General features: G+C 52.8%; 1 protein-coding gene and 1 pseudogene across 1 annotated transcript; both read right to left on the bottom strand.

Annotated features, from left to right (window-relative positions):
• Positions 1-7,066: 7,066 nt before the first annotated feature.
• Positions 7,067-8,834, bottom strand: LOC117438261 (differentially expressed in FDCP 8 homolog; annotated as a pseudogene).
• An 854-nt stretch (positions 8,835-9,688) lies between these two features.
• Positions 9,689-14,607, bottom strand: LOC106023392 (tubulin beta-3 chain). Its single transcript, XM_034073778.1, has 7 exons — positions 13,837-14,607; positions 13,043-13,203; positions 12,365-12,518; positions 12,174-12,302; positions 11,756-11,864; positions 11,267-11,377; positions 9,689-10,993 (listed from the first exon to the last, which is right to left on the bottom strand). Exons 1-7 carry the CDS (start codon positions 14,605-14,607, stop codon positions 9,918-9,920), a joined length of 2,511 nt encoding a protein of 836 aa, XP_033929669.1. The 3' UTR covers positions 9,689-9,917.
• Positions 14,608-21,287: the final 6,680 nt, after the last annotated feature.

Here is a 21,287-nt window from a genome sequence, read left to right as displayed (position 1 = left end):
CAATTAAACCAGAAACCGTTTATGCAAACATAAGATGACCACAAGGTGTTACAGAAACTGGCTTGCAAGATGTTCCAGGAACTGGCAGAAATAAGACAAACCACTCCATATGAGGACATAAATGAAGGGTCAACTATGGAACAAAGGAGGAAGACTTCTTACTTCGGCCTCACCGACCACCGGGAGGCAGAGGTCGACCCCCTAGCAACAGCTGAAGCATGCGCAGAGTACCTCAACTACGTCATGAACACGGAAGTAAAAGATGTATAAGGGAGGGCTTTTTGAACTGCTCAGCACGGCAGTAGGCGGAGCGCAGACTCCCCTGTCGTCCAGCGCTGTCTTTGCTCATATTCTACTTGCTATAATTAATAAAATTCTAATTGGATTATGATCCGTTGTGGTCTCAATTTATAACAGTCACTAAGGGTCTTCAAGACAAGTATCCAATCATGATATGCCAAATTGCTGTAGGTGTGTGTAAGCAATAGCATATAAAGAGTTAATGCTTTGCAATAAATGGCTTTTTGTCTGATCATATTGGTCTCTGACTGAGTCCTTTCCACGGCAAATGGCATCCTGTCGTGGATTAAACCAAGTCCCCCAACTCCCGGAGAGTTAGGAAGGAGAATCCAAAGAATGTAGCCCCCACGGATTGAGATAAGAACGGTTTAATAGCTAAGGCATAACACAAAACCCCTACTGCCATTTACTACTACAAATAATAATGATACAGCAAACAGCAAGTGAAAAGAAACTACAACACCCCACCAGCCACCGACCCATAACTCACTCCACCCTGCCCGGCCGAGCACCATGTGCTCCCTCCTCCATTTTTTCTCCAGAGCTCCACCCTCCAGCCTTCTCTTTCCCAGTATGCATCCTGGGCATCACGTGCTATGGTAGGGAATACCTCATTGGCTAGCCTGGGTCAGGTGTCCTGTCTCCTTCCTCCCGGACTCCCCTCCTCCACCTGGCTGGAAAAAACCTTGAACAAAAACACCCTCAAAACATGCTCAAACCATGACACACCCGAACAGGGACCCTCTATAAGTTCACATTGAAACGGAGGAGGGTGTGAATCGCTGGGCCGTGAAGAAATCGGCTGGAATCGATCTGGCTGGACCAAGATCAGGAGGCAGAAGCCACAGAGGAGGGAATCCTCGGATCGGAGCCTTGTGAGCCCAGAAGACACTGCGCAGTGCAAATAAGGTGAGCAGCGGGACGGTTGGAAGGGAGCTTAAGGATGGGAAAACAGTTAAGTAAAGAAGAAGAAGTATTACTTAAGCTTTTCCAACATATCCTCTCAGTGAGAGGGACAGACTATGATGAAGCTATGCTAAAAAGATTGTTGCTCTGGAGTAAGGAGAAGGAGTTAATTGTGGGAGTCGGCAAAGCTTTTAATCTTGAGACTTGGGAGAAAATTACTAAGGAAGAAGCCCCTGATTTATGGGTGTTTTCAGTCCTTCTTAAGGTGAAGGGAGCAACCCTTAAAGTGACAGACTTAATGTTGAAATGGTTTAAGACTTATTATTCAGAGATTGATGAGTCTACCGGATTTGAGATATCCTTGTGGAATGGGGCAGGAGTTAAACTGTGGAATGCAGCCATGAAAGGCAATGATGCTGTGAAAAGTTTGTTAGTCATTTGGAGACCTGTTTCAGAGACGTTAAAGTAAAAAAATGAGATCATGGAGATCAGGGCGCCCCCCCCCCCCCGCCCTCCCCCCCGAACCTCCGCTGGTTGCCGCTATGGCTGCGAAGATTGAAGTTGGGGATGAAGATGATCCTTTTGATTCAGGCCCTATTGACCCTGAGAAGGAGCCTGTGCACGTTCATCAGTTTGCTGTTGCTGCTCCTGAGATTCTGTCGCCTGATAATGCCGATGCTGACCTGGATGGTGCTCTTGACCTGGAGCCTATTCATCCGGAAAAGAAGCCTGATTTATATCCCCCAAATCCTTGTGATAAATGGGCAGCTGTAAAGGGAGAAGTGAGATGGGTGGGGGATGCAGATGTATTGCACGGTTTCCCTGTGGTGTATATGCTGGTTCAAAACCCGCAGTGGGAAAATCTCTTGTATGCTCTTATCAGGGGTATTGGGCAGAATGTGTCAGACCGTGGAGTTGGGACCCCGTATACAACTCCTTTGATACAGTCTCTCTGTGATACTCATGTACTAGAAGTTGGTAAATATAAGTATGTTCATGTTTCTATCAACCCTTGCAAACCTTTATAGATATAGCTGGCAACTTCTTCCAAAATAGGCTGACCACCTGTGTCGGAATGAGTGTGCATTTTGGTCAGTATAAAAGCCCAAGCCTCATGCAATGTGAGGGAGGCAGAGCCTCTGCGGGGACGCCTGCTAAGGTTGAGCCTGCCACCTCGCACTGCAATGATGCTTCTCGGAGCTGGTTTCCTGATAGTCTTCACAAGGTCCTTGTGCCATGCTCTGCATGTGGGACCGTGTAGTGGGAGCAATGATTGTCCGGATTTTGTGTTTCAAATATTGTAGTTGTGTGGAGTGTGCTTGTGGGATCCCATATGTGTGTGTGTGTGTGATGAGGGCAGACAGTGTTCTGTATATGTTTTTGTTGTCAGGTTCATGTAAAAGTTTTTAACAGGTAGCAGTTCAACATTTTGGGCAAGAAAGGGTTAATGCAAAAGTGCAGCAGGTATTTATGGTTGCTGCTGCTGAGAAGGCTGCTGCCGATAGGCCAGTGGTTTTAGCTGTGCAAAGCAGGGTGAGCGACTTTGAAAAATAAAAATGGGTAAGGATAACTCATTCTGGCTGTTATTAATGACTGTAGTTTTGTTGTGTATTGCTTCAAGCTTCTTTTCCAGCCAGTGTACTATCAACAGCACATAAGGGATTTGATTCAGTGACACTGTCAGCGTTGGTCCCTGAATAGTTTAGTTGAATCACCCTCCGATACAGTGGGCTGTCCAGTATGCAGACAGGCTGGTCAGACACCAGGGTCTTGTCTTTCTTGGGACACTGACAGGCTGATCAAATATAAAGGCTTCAAGGAAACCCCTGTTATAATGTTACAATGTGGTCTGAGCCATAGGGGTTAGGAAGTATTGCTTTTGATTCTGCTTGTGTGACAAAAAAAAAAAAAAGGGGGAGTGTAATGATGGAGCAAACCCCTTTGACTGTTAAAAATGTGCAGTCTGTTTCTGCAGCTGCTTCACATCCCCTTTGCATCAGAATGCTTCTGCTTTAAGGAATCACTTTAACCTGTCTACTTCTCAAGAACTGATAACCCGGAGGAAGGGGTATATTTCTGTCCTCCTACCTGGAGGTCCACGGTGGCTGCCTGCAAAGTTTGTCAAGCTTTGCCATGAGTGGGACAGATGAGTGGAAGATCTTGATGCATCATTTTCAGGAGCTGACCATGAAAACCCCGAGCATAATGAGATAGACAGAAATTAATGCTAGTAAAACATCACTTGAGGGCAACTGAAAAGTAACAGCTTGAATATGTGTGCTTGTAAAGTAGCTATTAATAGAGGTTGGGATTTTGCATATAAAACCACCTGTATTTACTAGCCAGTTGCTAATAAGAAACTATACCTTGTATTGTATGGATTTGTCACTTGTAAAAGAGATGTTAAAGAATGCAAATTTGCAGCAGCTGCTAGAAAATGCTAAGGCAAAAGCTAGAAAGATTCTAATATGATGGTAGTGTTATAAAGCAAGTAATGGAACAAATTAAGAGGGTGGGAGAACTCCACTGTAAGAAATTTCTTTGGTTAGTCACTCACTGCCATCAGCATCTTCAGCATGCTGCTGCACTCTGTGATAGTTACTCTGCTAATGTAAATCTGTGTGTGCTTTGCTGTAGTAGTGACTTGTTACTGGGTTAAGCAGGTGAAACTCTGCATTGACAACAAGGTGCAAGGACAGAGATTGACCAAATGCCTGCTACCACAGTCAAGGGCAAGACTGGGTTGGCCTCTGTGTCTGCCACCAAGAAGAACCTTTAGCTCCGCTGCTGGCTGCAACCCAGCAGGCGTGGAGCGGTGGAGACACATGCCATGCCAGACCTTGATGTGAGGGATGGCCTCCGCTGTTATCAGAGAGCCATCCAGGGGAAAAAGGGCAGGCCCAGCTGTGTACAGCTATCAACAGGGCCATACTGACTGCCAGAGAAATATACAAAGCCCCAAAACTCAACAACATAAAGAAACAGCAATGACAGAACAGATATTACAAAGATTTCTATTATGTGTGACCATGGGTAATGGACAAGTATACTGAGCACATCTGTTAAATCCCCATAATTCCATCCTATTACATGGTGTGTAGGATTCACTGGTATGCCACATGTTATAAAGGTTCAAGTGACTTCAAATCAGACTAATCTTACTGAACTAATGCTACCTAGAGTAATGGGTTGTTATGTTACACAAGTCAAGCAGTGATAGAGCAGACACAACAAATTGTAAAAAACTTTTAGTAAAAGTAAAAAGGGGGAGATGTGGAGACAGTGTTCTCACAGGAAAATGAATATTTGGTACATGAGCTCTGAATAACTCCGAGGGATACAGCAAGGCCGTGGGAGGCCTGAGGAAGCCTAAGCAAGCAAGATAAGAAGAAGCTGGAATTCACTGAGTTATGAGAACTGTGGACTGTTGGCAAGCATTCGAGGTCAAGTTCTCACACCTGTGCTTAACCAATTATATGTTAGTCACTAAGGGTCTTCAAGACAAGTATCCAATCATGATATGCCAAATTGCTGTAGGTGTGTGTAAGCAATAGTATATAAGGAGTTAATGCTTTGCAATAAATGGCTTTTTGTCTGATCATATTGGTCTCTGACTGAGTCCTTTCCGCGGCACCCCCCCCCCCTCCATCAGGGCTCTGCCTCCATGCTGGAGTCCTGAAAGAGGGTCTGCTTGTGCAGGCTGTGGAGTTGTTGTAATAGCAGTCCCTGCAGGGAGGGGACAGCACCGATCACCCCCACACTGGCCCCTGCGTGTCCCCCCACCCCAGTGCGGCCATCCTGGTACGTGCCATACCTGTGAAAGATGGTGGAGCAGTTGGTGCAGACTGAGGCGTGGCTGATGAAGGGGAAGAGGACATTGCCCTTCTTGCATAGCTCACAGATTAAGCCTTTCACCTGGCAGCAGTGGGGCAGGAGCAAGCAGAGGGTCCCAAAGATGTGCTGAAGGGACCCTGCCAGCTCCCCCAGGGTGCTGACCCCATGGGAGCAGTTCTGTGGGTCTGCCCCATGGTACCAGCTCACCTCAGTCTAACTTGATGTGTTTGGCAAAGAGGGTGTGGATCTCAGTGAGGGAGCAGCTCAGGTGCCCAGTCTCAGCATCAATCAGGTCCTGCAGTGAGTATATCTCATCATTCTCCACAAAGTGCTGCCAGTCCTGCAGCCAGACAGCCTGTCACTGCTGTGCCTGTCACCCCTGTGCCCATCACTGCTATGTCAGGCCCTGAACCCTCAACACAGTCCTGTTCCCCAGGCTTGACCTGCAGCAGCAGCTGTGACTCCATCACCTCCTTGCAGGAGATAAAGTAGGGCTTCATGAGTGTCGTGGTTTAAAACCCAACCAGTCTCCCTCTCACCACCCCCCCCCCCCTCCCCATTCCTGGAGGGATGGGGAGTGTTGTGGTTTAAACCCAAATCGCACAGCTCGTTCACTCACCTCCCCCCCCCTTGCTCCCCCAACTCCCAGAGGGTTGGGAAGGAGAATCCAAAGAATGTAGCTCCCACGGGTTGAGATAAGAACAGTTTAATAACTAAGGTATAACACAAGTCACTACTGCTACTACTACTACTACTAATGATGATAAAGGAAATAACAATTGAAGAGAATACAACACCTCACCAGCCACCGACCCATAACTCACACCACCTTGCCTGACCGAGCACTGACCAACACCTCCTCCATTCCCCCCCAGAGCACTAGCCCTTCTGGGTAACTCTCCGTTACCTCCTGGGCATGATGTGCTATGGTATGGAATACCTCCTTGACCAGTTTGGATTGGGTGTCCCGTCTCTGCTTCCTCCCGGCCTCCCTTCCTTCCCTGGCAGAGCATGAGACCCACAAAGTCCTTGGACAAACCAAACATTTGAGCAGTAACTCAACACATATGTGTTATCACAACATTCCCCGCCTGAAAGTCAAAACACTGTGCTGCAGCAGCCACCAAGGAGAAAAAATGACTGCTACTGCTGAACCCAGGACAGGGAGGAAAACCGAAGGAGTGCAACTCCCACGGGTTGCAACAAGAGCAGTCCAGTAACTAAGGTATAACACAAATCACTACTGCTACCACCAATAAAAACAATGATAGAGGAAATAAACAAGGGGAGAGAATATGATACCACCCACCAAAACAAGCTCTACGTGGAAGAGAGCAAGACAGAGCCCTTCCGGCCAACTCCCAGTTACCTCCCCGGGAACGATGTGCTATGGTATGGAATACCTCTTTGGCTATTTTGGATCGGGTGTCCTGTCTCTGCTTCCTCCCGGCCTCCCCTCCTTCCCTGGCAGAGCATGAGACCCACAAAGTCCTTGATCAGAGTAAACATCTGAGCAGTAACTACAAACATAAGTGCTATCAGCACCGTTCCCAGGTGGAAAGTCAAAACACAGCACCGCAACAGCTACCAAGAAGGAGAAAAAATGACTGCTGCTGCTGAACCCAGGACAATGAGGAAGATGTCCTGGTACAGCTTCTATTGTGGGACAGGGCAAGATGGAATGGGACCAAGACATAAAAAGGTGGTGGCAGGGGTAGGATGGAGACAGGTACAGGGATGAGATGGATCTGGTGTGGGAATGGGACAGGATGAGGATGAAGATAGGGACATGATGGGGACAAGTCAAGCTGGGTCAAATTTAGCCCTGTAGCAATTTGGCCACCCTCTTCCCTGATCCCCACTCCTCATGATCATTCCATGCTCCATCTGCTGTGCTGCCTGCAGCTGCCCACCCTGCCGAGCTCCAGCCCTGCAGGATGGGATCCCCGCTGGGCCTGCATCCTCCAGCAATCACCCAGGTCTCCACCAGCTCTTCCACACAGTTGAAGAGCAGTGGGTTGATCTCTCACAGCTTCAGCACAGGCCAGGACACCATCAGCACCAGGTACCACATGCTGCAGTGTGACACCTGCCTGCCTGTGGCCACTGTCACCCCATAGCCACTGGGCCCCATTGCCAGGGACACAGCCCTGGGGATATGCCCCCCCCAAGTGACCTTTACCCAGGGACATGGCCCCCAGGGACCCCCATGACCAGGGACATGGGTCCCCCAAGTGACCTCTACCCAGGGACACAGCACTTCCCAGGCACCCCCAACCTAGACACCTTGTGGGGCTCAAAGTCCCAGTTATGAATAGCATGGGCAGGCATGATGGCCAGGTTGTTCCAGTGGCAGGTGCTGCAGTAGTAGAGGCTGGTGTAGTTGCACTGCTGGGCCTTGCTGGGCACCCCCCCTGGGGTGGCACATGCTGGCACACACATTGGCACACATACTGGCACCATGCCACACCCTGCTCACCCCACACCATGTCCCCAATGGACATACAGCATGCAGTGGGGCCCCAACATCACCTTCCTATGCACTGTGGATTCCCCCAGCCACACACACCCCAGACTCCCCCATCTCCACATAGCTCCCAGCCCCCCAGAGCCTCAACCTTCAACTCCCCCCCCAACCCCATGGAGCCCCTAAAGAAGTCCAGCCCCACACATACCCCAGCCTCAGACAGCCCTGGCCTCCAGTTCCCCCCAGCCCCACTGTGCCCCCAGCTCCACCCAGCCCCAGGCAGCCCATAAGGAGCCCAGCTCCACTTATCCTCCAGTCCCCCAGCCCCACACCACAGTGACACAGGCTCACAGAGGGAGATGGGGGTACAGCACTCGGCACAGCAGTAGTCATGACTGTCCAGCGCACTCTTAGGGCAAATGCTGAACTGGTACTCAGCCTGATAGCCGACCTTGGCCTGCATGCAGGCCTTGCTCACCAGCAGCGGGCACTTGCTGTGGCCCTGGTAGTAGCAGCCTGGGGGGGTGGAGCACAGGTGGCTGTCAGCATGGGGATGTGGGATAGGTGTGTGGGAGGTCCCAGGGATCCCAGCCCCACCTGTGCAGGTGTACCAGGTCTGGATGAGGCCCCAGATGATGATGCTGCATCGGCTTCACAGTCTTGCTCTTTTCCTTGTAGAAGCAATGCTCTAGCACCACCCGGATGTTGGGCTCATCCTCACCAGGATCCTGCAGAGGTGGAGGCGGATGTGTCAGTGTATGTGTTCCCCACCATGGAAACCCCCCCGGGCCCTGGTCCCAGCCCAACCTTCAGCTCCTGCAGCTTGAGGATGAGCCGCATCACCAAGTCCTTCTGCCGCTCTGAATGCTTGGGCAATACCAGGATTGCCTGCTTGCACTCCTCGATGGCCTAGCACAGCTGCTGCACGTCCGACGCAGACCCTGCGGCACCGGGAGGAGGAGGAGAGGAAGGGAGAGAAGGATGAGCCAACAACCACCACGGGGTGGGAGAAATAGTCCTCGGCTAGGTCCAGGTCCGGGGCGCTTTCAGGGTCCCCCCGGAAACGGGTCCAGCCGCCAGCCTGCAACGAGGCGAAGTGCCGGGGGTTCCGGTTCTAGGGGCTGTGAGGGGTGTGTCAGCACCCACCCAGGTCCGGGTCACCCCCGTCGGGCCGCTCCTGCGGTGGCGGCTTGGGGGCCTTGTCGAAGGGGTTGAGGTGTACCTAGTGGAAGCAGGACACCCGCTCATCGTACGCTATCGCCATCTGCCCTGCGGGACGGGGAAGCAGTCGCGGCCCCGCGAACAAACCCACCCCTCCGCCTCCCATGCCGCTGGTCTTCACCCCGTCCCGCTCAGCCCACAGCCGCTCCCATCCCGACTCCGTGCAACCCTACGGCAACCCCCACCCGGCGCCCCGCAGAGCCCCCTGTACCTGTATTAGCTCCGGACCCCGCCAGCTAGGGGCAGAGCCCCCGCCCCGCTCACCTCTGCGCGCCGCCTCACTGCCCCTTCCCTCATCACCACACTGCCGTCCCCTGCCGGCCGACGGATCACACCACGCCAGAGCGAGGCTGCGCAGTGGTGGTGGGGAGAGACCCACGGGAACGGCCTCATAACCCAAGTCTGCATAGCCCGAGTCACCGGCTCCTACAGCCCCAGCCCTACAGCTCCCACCCCTCCCCTCTGCCCCCACAGCACAGCCCCTCTTCTCACAGGGACGCCCGGAGGGCTGCAGCCCTATGGCAGCACATCCCAGACCCCCACTCTAGTTTCAGCCCAGCACCTAAGATGGAGCCAGGGGCTTAAGCATTGTTTGGGGGGCCCTGGATCCCCCAGGCACAGGCTCAGCCCCACAAACACACTGGGGTTTGTGCCCCCACCTCAGTTTGGGGGGGACAAAGGGCCAGTGTTGCCCTGACCAGAGAGGGGTAGCCATCCACCCCCCCCAGCGTGGAGAAGTGACAGTGGGGACAAAGGCACAGCCAGGCAAAGCATCTGCACCCCCAACCTCAGATCTGTGGGGAAGGAGGGCATGGGGCACCACACACCCAGCAGGACTCAGGACATTGCCATGGCCTGGGCATATGGGGTCCCCAAACATCCAAGATGGGAATGGCTGGGGGTCAAGCCCCCAAGAACAGAGGGTGCCCCCATCCCCCCAAACAGAGGCACAGACGGAACTTGGACAGCAATAAATTTATTAAGTATTAAAAGAAAAAAAAAAAACAAAACAGACACAACCCAGTAAACCAAAAAGGGGGGAGGCAGGGGGAAGGGTGGAGAAGGCTCAGGGGAGGGGACAGGGTCATGATACACCATAGGGGTGCAGGGGGAGTCCAGCTGGGGCCTGGGGGTACAGCAGCACAAAGCCAGGACAGCTGCAGGCAGCAGAGGAGTGGGACATTGGGCATCACTTGGCACCCTGCGCCTCCAACTCCTCCTCCTCGTCCTCGTACATCTCACCTTCCTCCTCAGCTGTGGCATCCTGGTACTGCTGGTACTCAGACACCAGGTCATTCATATTGCTCTCGGCCTCGGTGAACTCCATCTCGTCCATCCCTTCACCTGTGTACCAGTGGAGGAAGGCCTTGCGGCGGAACATGGCTGTGAACTGCTCAGAGATGCGCTTGAAGAGCTCCTGGATGGCCGTGCTATTGCCAATAAAGGTGGAAGACATTTTCAGCCCTCGTGGAGGGATGTCACAGACAGCCACCTTGACATTGTTTGGAATCCACTCCACAAAATAGGAACTGTTCTTGCTCTGGATGGCCAACATCTGCTCGTCCACCTCCTTCATGGACATGCGGCCTCGGAAGACAGTGGCCACAGTGAGGTAGCGGCCGTGGCGGGGGTCACAAGCAGCCATCATATTTTTGGCATCAAACATCTGCTGGGTTAGCTCGGGGACAGTGAGGGCACGGTACTGCTGGCTGCCACGAGCTGTCAGTGGGGCAAAACCTGGCATGAAGAAGTGGAGACGCGGGAAGGGCACCATGTTGACTGCCAACTTACGGAGATCAGCATTGAGTTGGCCAGGGAAGCGGAGGGAAGTGGTGACACCACTCATGGTGGCTGAGACGAGGTGGTTGAGGTCACCGTAGGTGGGGGTGGCCAGCTTGAGGGTGCGGAAGCAAATATCATAGAGAGCTTCATTATCAATGCAGTAGGTCTCATCTGTGTTCTCCACCAGCTGGTGGATGGAGAGTGTGGCGTTGTAGGGCTCCACCACCGTGTCCGACACTTTGGGGGATGGCACCACACTGAAAGTGTTCATGATGCGATCGGGATACTCCTCCCGCACCTTGCTGATGAGGAGGGTGCCCATGCCAGAGCCAGTGCCACCACCCAGGGAGTGAGTCAGCTGGAAGCCCTGCAGACAGTTGCAGTTCTCGCACTCCTTCCGCACCACATCCAGCACCGAGTCCACCAGCTCAGCCCCTTCTGTGTAGTGCCCCTTTGCCCAGTTGTTCCCAGCCCCACTCTGCCCTGCCAAGGGAGAGAAAAAGAGGCACTGATGGCTGCCAGCACCCTCATGCCCACACCAAGGAGGAGATAGGGCACTGCCAGCAGTGACATTGGCAAGATCTGAGGCTGGGGTGGGGTAAGAAGTGGGAATTGCAAAGGTTTGACAGTGAACCGACTGTGCCAAGCCCTGTGGCAAGGGCGGGGATGCATCTGCTGAGTGCCCCAGGCATGGCAACAGCCCAGGAGGAGTGTGGAGACCTGGGTGCCGGTGCCTCCCCCTCCCCAGGGACCTACCAAAGATGAAGTTGTCAGGGCGGAAGAGGTGGCCAAAGGCACCGGAGCGCACACTGTCCATCGTCCCTGGCTCCAGGTCCACCAGGATGGCGCGAGGCACATACTTGTGAGCTGCGAGAAAGCCTATGCTGGGGGCAGGACCTGCTGCTGCCCCCACCCACCCTGTGGGGTCCCATGAGGCTGGGTGCTCACTTCCCTCCCCAAACATAGTAAGGATTCCACAGGGATGGGTGCACAGCCTCCCCCCCCCAAACCACAGGGATCCATGGGTGGGGGTGCAAGTGTCCCTTCCCCCCCACCCACAAGGGCTGGATACATGTATCTTGCATGTACTTGTCGTCGTGTCCCGTGTCCCCCTCCCCTCCCCGAAGACCTGGGTCCTGCTAGTATTGGGGGGGAAGGGATAGGGGCTTTCCCCACCAGACCCAGGGTGGGGGTGCTGGGCTGCCCTGCCCGGGGGATATCCCGGGGGAGATGTGTGTCGCTTACAAGAGGCCTCATTGTAGTAGACGCTGATGCGTTCCAGCTGCAGGTCCGAGTCACCCATGTAGTTGCCGCTGGGGTCGATGCCGTGCTCGTCGCTGATCACCTCCCAGAACTAGAGGGGACAGGGCTCAGCGGTGGTGGGGCACCAGGTATGGGGGGAGGGGCACAGGGACCCGGAGGACCTCTCATCATCACACACACACCCCACCAACCCGCCGGACAGGGCGGGGCGCCCCATGGCAAGAAGGATGGACCAGGCGCTATCGGCAGTGCTGAAGGGCAGACACGGGGGGGAAGGGAAGGGGCTGGTGTGGGGCGGGGCCCTTTGTCCACCCACTGCGGCGGGAGCGGAGGACAAGTAGTAGTGTGCAGAATGGTCTTTGTCCACCGCCCGGCTCCGCAGCGGCAGGGCCGCTGTTACCTTGGCGCCGATCTGGTTGCCGCATTGCCCCGCCTGAATGTGGACAATCTCCCTCATGGTGCTGCCGGGCCGGAGCAGAATGGGATGGAAATGAGACGTGGACCAGGAGCGGTACCGGGAGCACAGAAACTAGTCCTACCGCCGTCGCTTCCTTTATAGGCGCCTCGAGCTGCACCGGGCCGGGCGCTGACGTCACCGCCGCCCCGCAGCCAATCGGCGGCCGCCGCCGCAACGCTGCAACAGCCCTGCGGCACCGGCACCGCCCCTCCCCCCTCCACTCGGCACAGGGACCTCGGCACTGCGGGCACGGGCGGGGACATCCCGGTCCCCCCGGGGCAGAGGGACCTCGGTACCCACAGGAGGGGAGAGCACGACACGAACAGGGACCATTCGGGAGCGGCGAGAGAATCCCGGGGCGGCGGCGGTGGGTGGGGGAGTGACACCCCCCAAAGCGTGTCCTGCTGCGGGGGGGCCGCCCCAGGGGTCCTGGGCGCCAGGAGCCCCACCCCGGGGCCGGGTCGAGCGGTGGTGGTGGTGGGCGCGGCCTGAGAACAAAGGCCGCGGTGAGGGGCGCTTTGTCTGGGCTGTGCCACTCTGGCCGCCGCCCCCCCGCCCGGTGCAGCCTCGGGGCCGGTGCAGGAGGCAACCAGGAGCAATAGAACTTGAAAAAGACGGTGGGGCCGGGAAGTGGTCCCTGGGAGCTGCACGGCAGTGCCAGCCACGGCATCACTGTAAACAGCCTTTATGGGAAACCGCAAGCCCCTCAGCCTGGATTGGGCGACAGAGTGGGATGCCCCGCGGTGCATCCCATCGCATCCGTTCATCCTGTAGCAGGGTTGCTGTGCCATTACTGGTGTCCCACGCCCTACCAGGAGCACAGAACCACCTCCCACAGAGTCCACCGGAGCTCCTGGCTACAGAACGTGTAGATGAGGGGATCAGTCACAGAGTTGCAGATGATGAGGATGAGGAAGAGGTTGAAGTAGCTGAAAAAGCAGGTGCAGAAGGGGTTGGTGGCGCAGGTGACGATGTGAAATATACAGGACTGATTCGTGTCAGGAATTTAGGCGTCCTTGTCGCCATTGCACTTTGTGTGAAACCAGCCCTCCTTTGTGACCGTGATTATCATAAGTGCTCCTGTCAATAAGGAGAAACAAAGGGGATAATCTCTCCTAAACAATCGCTTTGTTTTTCAAAGGGGGCTTCCGTTTAACGGTTTGACTGGCCTAAGGAGGTTAGATAACCAAGAGATACATTTTGTTACAGGATGTTGCAAACTTGGGTACTAGGCAAATAACCATATAAGGTATAGAACAAAATGTTAAGACTACGGTTAAGCTTGTAAGCATTTTTCTGTTAATACATTACTAAGAAAATTCAGCAACGTCTTCACCGGAGAAAGACCCCAGCAAACAAGAAAAGAACAAAGGGAAGGGGCCACGTCGACATTCGGGTAAAGAAGACAACAGGATTGGCTAAAACCCAAGACTGAGAAGTATAAGAGACTGTACTCCAAAGATCCCGGTGTGCGTTGCTGGTGGAGCGGAGACTCCCCTGCGCACCCAGCACTATTTGCTTATTGCCTCTCTTAAATTTCTAATCAATTGTGAATAAAATCAATTTGGACAAAACCCGGTTTGCGGTAAATTTTTATAACAACGATGAGGATGAGGTGGAAGAAGAAAGGGCCCCAGCAGATGAAGATGCCCAGGAGGATGGTGAGGGTGACAGCTCCCTTGAGGCTGCTGCTGCAGTAGATGATGAGCTGCTTCTGCTGGCTGGAGATGCTGTGGAGATGGTGGCGGGCCAGGGCAAACATGTGGATATAGAGCACGAGCATGAGGACCAGCATGAAGAGGAAGAAGCTGATGAGGCAGAGGAGGATGGTGGTGTTGTGGTAGTATGTGATGAATATGGTGCTGGAGACCATGCTGTCCAGCCAGATGCTAGCCATGGTTACCATGGCCTGTTGCAGCCTCCTGATGCTGTGGTAGAACAGAGCATAGAAGATGGTGATGTATTGGTCCACAGCAATGGCCCCCAGGAAGGAGAGGGAGGACACGACAGAGCTGCAGATGAGCATGTCGATGACTTTGTCCCTGTGGCAGACAATGCTGGTGTGGATCATCAGCATGTCATGCTCCATCAGCAGCATGAAGAGCATCTCTACCGGGTTGCTGAAGCTCACCAGCATGTCAGAGACAGCCAGGCAGCAGTAGTATATGGGCGAGTGCAGGTTCCTGTTCTTTGGGATGGCGGCCACCACCAGCAGGTTTTCCACCAGGCTCACCAGCCCCAGTGTGAGGAAGAGCTTGTTGGGGACATTGAGCCACTGGCACCAGGCACTGCCAGCCCCAGCCATGGCATTGCTCTGGTTGCCCTCGCTGGCATTCCAGGGCTCACGCAGCAGGCACAGGGGGGCCAGTGTCAACATGGCCCCTACCTCAGCCCTGGGGCCTCCCCACAGTACCCACACACCCTCTGAGTCCCTGTTGTGCTCCACCAGCACTACTGTGGTGCCCAGCAGCAAGGCCGAGGGGATGCAGAGGAATTGGGGATGGGGGGTTCCCACCACCTGCCCACCAGGACCTTGGTGTCCCAGCCACCTCCTTGTCGGCCCTGCCCAGTGTCCCGCAGCCACACATCCACTGGGCTGGGGTGTTGAAGAAGAAAGGGCCCTTTCTCTTCCCCACTTTAAAGCTGGCTCCCATGGCTCCTCCTCCCAAGGAGGGTGGGCACCTGCATGATGGTGGCACCCCAGCAGCAAGGGGAACCGCTGCAGAGGCTGGGGCTGCCAGACCCTCAGCACAGCCCTGGGGAGCCATGGCCTTGGGGTCACCACATGCCCAGGGATCCTTGGGAGTCCACATAACCCCCAGGCCTTGATCCTTGGGCAGTGTGTGCCACAGGGGTCCTCTGCACCCTGGGGTCTGTGCTCCTTGGGATTCCCATGTGTCCTGGGGTCCTGTGTGTGCTGGGGGGATCCCAGCATCCTGGGGGACCGTGTGTCTTGGGGTATCCATGCACCTTGGGGACCCCAGTAGGATCCTCCCCATTGCAGGAGCCAAGCTGCCCCTTCCAGTCTCCATCCCTACCACTGGCCTCACGGACATCACTGGCCTGGCCCTGGGGAAGATGTTTTGCCATGGGGCAGGCGATGGGTCTGATAGGGATTGTCAAAGGAACCATTAAATATGACACCACACCTATGCCCCAGCAAAGCCCAGCACCAGCAGGAGCCCTGGCGGGCTGTGGGACATGGGACCCATGTGGCCATCACCTGCCTTGGGTTGGTGTTGGTTCCGGGAGCCACACGCATCTGGAATATTGCGTCCAGTTCTGGGCCCCTCAGTTCAAGAAGGACAGGGAATTGCTTGAAAGAGTCCAATGCAGAGCCACAAAGAAGATTAAGGGAGTGGAACACCTCCCTTATGAGGAGAGGCTGAGGGAGCTGGGTCTCTTTAGCTTGGAGAAGAGGAGACTGAGGGGTGACCTCATCAGTGTTTACAAATATGTAAAGGGTGGGTGTCAGGATGATGGAGCTAGGCTTTTTTCAGTGATATCCAGTGGTAGGACAAGGGACAATGGGTGTAAACTGGAGCATAGGAGGTTCCACGTTAACATCAGGAAGAACTTCTTTACTGTAAGAGTGACAGAGCACTGGAACAGGTTGCCCAGGGAGGCTGTGGAGTCTCCTACGTTGGAGATATTCAAGGCCCGTCTGGATGAGTTCCTGTGTGATGTACTCTAGGTTACCCTGCTCTTGCAGGGGGGTTGGACTAGATGATCTTTTGATGTCCCTTCCAACCCTTGGGATTCTGTGATTCTGAGGACTCCAGATCAACAGCCACCAGCTTCCCCCCCCCTCCCCAGCTGCTGCTCAGCTAAAGAGTATGCTGATACATGCCAGGAATTTTTTGACTACTATCCACTGCTGGTTTTTCAGGTTGGCAGTGATGAAATTATTACAAGGAGGGCAAGGGCAATGAAGAGAGACTTCAGAGCCCTGGGACGGCTGGTTAAAGGATCTGGAGCGCAAGTGGTGTTTGCCTCCATACCTGTTACAAGCAAGGGTGAAGAGATAAATAGGAAGAGTCTGCAGATTAATGTATGGCTACGTGACTGGTGCCAAATGCAGGGGTTTGGGTCTTTCAATCATGGGCTGCTGTATGAGACGCCTGATTTGCTGGTGGCAGGTGGGATACACCAGTCCCAGAGGGGGAAAAGGGTTTTGGGGCAGGGGTTAGCAGGGCTTATTGTCAGGGCTTTAAACTAGATATGAAGGGGGGAGGGGATTTAATTGAGCCTGTTAGGGACAAGCCCAAGAGAAACATGCTAGGGCTTGAAGGATGGTGGACTAGGGAGGACTATCAATCCATTGTTTCATTTGTGGGAAAGGATAGTTGTTCACCCCCTGTCCCGCAGGGGAAAAAGGGTACTAGGACAAGAGTTAGAGGAGCTCACTCACAGAGCTTCAGGTTAGATTCAAAGTGCGAGCAAGTCGTAGCTGAACTAGTGAGGCATTGTTCTACTATTAATGAAGACCAAAAGGCCTCCCACCTCCCAAGGGTGCCATCAGCGTGCTCTGCTCGCTCCCTGAAATGCCTGTACACCAATGCACGCAGCATGGGGAATAAACAGGAGGAGTTAGAAGTCTGTGTGCGGTCTAAAGGTTGTGATCTAGTGGCAATTACAGAGACATGGTGGGACAGCTCACATGACTGGAATGTGGTCATGGATGGCTATGTCCTTTTTAGGAAAGATAGGTCAGCAAAGCAAGGTGGTGGAGTTGCTCTTTATGTGAGAGAGCGACTAGAATGTATTGAGTTCTGTCCAGGGGCAGATGAGGAGAAAGTGGAATGTCTGTGGGTACGAATTAAGGGACAGACTGGTACGGGTGATACAGTCTATTATAGACCTCCTGATAAGGATGAAGGAGTTGATGAGGCTTTCTACAGGCAACTGAAAGTAGCCTCACGACTACATGCCTTAGTCCTCATGGGGGATTTTAACTACCCTGATATTTGCTGGAAGACTCACACAGCCGATCATTCACAGTCTAGGAGGTCCCTCCAGTGCATTGATGATAACTTCTTAATGCAAATGGTGGACAAACCAACTAGGAGAAGAGCACTGCTATATTTAGTACTCACCAACAAGGAGGGTTTGGTTGAAGTGGTGATGGTCAATGGCAGCCTTGGCTGCAGTGACCATGAGATGGTGGAGTTTAGGATCCTGTGTGGGAGGAATAGGATACCTAGCAAGGCCACAGTTCTGGATTTCCAAAGGGCCAACTTTGGCCTTTTCAATCAACTGCTAAGGGAAGTCCCATGGGAAAGGGTACTAAGCGGTAAAGGGGCTCATGATAGTTGGTCAGCATTCAAGGACCACTTTTTCCAAGCTCAGGATCAGAGTGTCCCAATGGGTAGGAAATCAAGTAAGGGATCTAGGAGACCAGCGTGGTTAAACAAGGAGCTGCTGGGCAAACTCAAGTGGAAAAGGAGAATCTATGGATTATGGAAAGAGGGGCTGGCCACTTGGGAGGAATATAGGACAGTTGTTAGAGGATGTAGAGAGGCAATTAGGACAGCTAAGGCCTCCTTGGAAATTGATCTTGCTAGTTGGGTTAAGGACAATAGAAAGGGCTTCTTCAAATACATAGCAAATAAAACTAACACAAGAGGCAATATAGGCCCACTGTTGAATGAGGTGGGTGCCCTGGAGACAGAGGATATAAAGAAGGCAGAAGTGCTGAATGCCTTCTTTGCTTCTGTCTTTACTCCTGCAGACTTTCCACGGGCGCCCCAGATTCCTATAGCCCCAGAAGGAGTCAGGACAAAGGAGGAGTTTGCTTTGGTAGATGAGGATTGGGTTAGGGATCTGCTATGCAATCTGGACATCTATAAATCAATGGGTCCGGATGGAATACACCCACGGGTGCTGAGGGAGCTGGCGAAGGTCATTGCTAGGCCACTCTCCATCATCTTTGGTAAATCGTGGGAAACGGGAGAGGTGCCTGAGGATTGGAAGATGGCAAATGTCACACCAGTCTATAAGAAGGGCAAGAAGAAGGACCCGGGTAATTATAGACCGGTCAGCCTTACCTCTGTCCCTGGAAAGGTGATGGAACAACTTATTCTTGACTCCATCTCTAGGCATATCAAGGATGAGGGGGTTATTAAGAACAGCCAACATGGATTTATGAGGGGGAAGTCATGTTTGACCAACCTTATAGCCTTCTATGAGGAAGTGACTAGGTGGAGGGATGATGGTAGAGCGGTAGATGTGGTTTTTCTTAATTTCAGTAAGGCATTTGATACTGTCTCCCACAGCATTCTCATAGATAAGCTAAGGAAGTGTGGGCTTGATGATGAGGTAGTGAGGTGGATCAAGAACTGGTTGAAAGGAAGAAGGCAGAGAGTTGTGGTCAATGGCACAGAATCTAGCTGGAGGTCTGTGACTAGTGGAGTCCCTCAGGGGTCGGTGCTGGGACCAGTGCTGTTCAATATTTTCATCAACGACCTGGATGAGGGAACTGAGTGTACCCTGTCATGGGTTCAGCAGTAGCAGTCATTTTTTCTCCTTCTTGGTAGCTGGTGCAGTGCTGTGTTTTGACTTTCGGGCTGAGAAAGGTTGCTGATAGCAAGTATGTTTTGAGTTACTGCTCAAATGTTTGGTTTTGTCCACGGCCTTTTCTGAGCTCATGCTCTGCCAGGGAGGAGGGGAAGCCGGGAGGAAGGAGGGATAGGGCGCCTGGCCTGGGCTAGCCAAAGAGGTATTCCGTACCACAGCAGGTCATGCTCGCGGAGGTAACGGGAAGTTGGCCGGAAGGGGGGGAGTTAGCTCTCTTCCGGGTTGGGCTCGTTTCGGCGGGTGGTATCGTATTCTCTCTCCTTGTTTATTTCCTCTATCATTGTTTTTATTAGTGGTAGCAGTAGTGATTTGTGTTATACCTTAATTACTGGATTGGTTTTTATCTCAACCCATGGGAGTTATATTCCTCTGGTTCTCTTCCCCATCCCTCCGGGAGTGGGGAGGTGGGGGGGAAAAGGGGTGTGTGTTACTGCGGGAGACTGAGGTGGGGTTTTAAACCATGACAGTTCTTTTTGGCGCGCAACATGGGGCCCGAGGGGTTAAGATAACAACAGATCTGACAGGATTTATAGTCATTCGTCACAATGCTGAATTATTGGCTCTCACAGTTGTTTCTCTTGATCTCACAGTTTCAGGATTTTGCCAATTACTTTCAGTATATATTAGCTGTGTTAGTGTTTATCAAGTATGGGATTTGGGCTAAGTTTCTTATCTCATTGTTCTTTATGTTAATGACTTGTAATATAATAGAAGCATTGGGATACACACTTACCAAAGGCCACCTGGTTGGTCAACACTGCAGGATCTGCCAAAAGGGCTGGCCCAGTCCAGTCAGAACTTTTACATATTGTAGAGGGGGACAAAGTTCCTGTAGTGCACATAAAGAATTTGCTAGGGAAGACAGTCTGGGTTATTCCTGTTTCAGGTCAAGGCAAACCCATTTGTGGGATTGCTTTTGCTCAAGGACCCGGATATACTTGGTGGGTAATGCGGGAAGATGGGGAAGTCCGATGTATACCTCAAGGGGATTTGATTTTAGGGGAAAACAGCCAATGAACTTAATTATATGTTGTTGCTTGCTGTGTAATATTTTTATAGTCCATCAACTAGATGTCTTCAGGTCACCAGCGACTGGCCCTGACTTCCCTCTAACCATCGTCCCAACAGAGAATGAACTTTGACAGAACCAGACGAGTTCTGCAGTAAAGGGATGATCAACATCAGCAGGCAACAATCCAGCACTGCACACAGACTCTCCTGCTACAAAGGACTATTACAAACCTAACATCATGGACCAAATGGACTCAGTAGCATTATGGGGATTGGTCCATGTATTAAGAAATTATTTCTTTCTCTCTGGCTGGGTGTATGCAGATGTGTCTATATATATATCTATATGATGGTATATTGAAAATGTAGGATCTGAGCATGACGTGAATGGTATGGAATAAGGGGTGGATAATGTCATGGGTTCAGCAGTAGCAGTCATTTTTTCTCCTTCTTGGTAGCTGGTGCAGTGCTGTGATTTGACTTTCGGGCTGGGAACGGTTGCTGATAGCAAGTATGTTTTGAGTTACTGCTCAAATGTTTGGTTTTGTCCACGGCCTTTTCTGAGCTCATGCTCTGCCAGGGAGGAGGGGAAGCCGGGAGGAAGGAGGGATAGGGCGCCTGGCCTGGGCTAGCCAAAGAGGTATTCCGTACCACAGCAGGTCATGCTCGGGGAGGTAACGGGAAGCTGGCTGGAAGGGGGGGAGTTAGCTCTCTTCCGGGTTGGGCTCGTTTCAGCGGGTGGTATCGTATTCTCTCTCCTTGTTTATTTCCTCTATCATTGTTTTTATTAGTGGTAGCAGTACTGATTTGTGTTATACCTTAATTGCTGGATTGGTTTTTATCTCAGCCCATGGGAGTTATATTCCTCCGGTTCTCCTCCCCATCCCTCCGGGAGTGGGGAGGTGGGGGGGGGAAAGGGGTGTGTGGTACTGCGGGAGGCTAAGGTGGGGTTTTAAACCACGACAACCCTCAGCAAGTTCGCTGATGACACTAAATTGGGAGGAGTGGCTGACACACCAGAAGGCTGTGTTGCCATTCAGCGAGACCTGGACAGGCTGGAGAGTTGGGCAGGGAGAAACTTGATGAAATTCAACAAGGGCAAGTGTAGAGTCTTGCATCTGGGGAAGAACAACCCCATATACCAGTACAGGTTGGGGGTTGACCTGCTGGAAAGGAGTGAAGGGGAAAGGGACCTGGGGGTCCTGGTGGGTAGGAGGATGACCATGAGCCAGCAATGTGCCCTTGTGGCCAAGAAGGCAAATGGCATCCTAGGGTGCATTAGAAAGGGTGTGGTTAGTAGGGCAAGAGAGGTTCTCCTCCCCCTCTACTCTGCCTTGGTGAGGCCGCACGCATCTGGAATATTGCGTCCAGTTCTGGGCCCCTCAGTTCAAGAAGGACAGGGAATTGCTTGAAAGAGTCCAACGCAGAGCCACAAAGAAGATTAAGGGAGTGGAACATCTCCCTTATGAG

Source organism: Melopsittacus undulatus, assembly GCF_012275295.1.
Source record: "Melopsittacus undulatus isolate bMelUnd1 chromosome W unlocalized genomic scaffold, bMelUnd1.mat.Z SUPER_W_unloc_4, whole genome shotgun sequence".
Classification (NCBI taxonomy): Eukaryota; Metazoa; Chordata; class Aves; order Psittaciformes; family Psittaculidae; genus Melopsittacus; species Melopsittacus undulatus.
The sequence above is the reverse complement of the archived record's forward strand: the minus strand, read 5'-3'. Positions and strand labels throughout refer to the sequence as shown.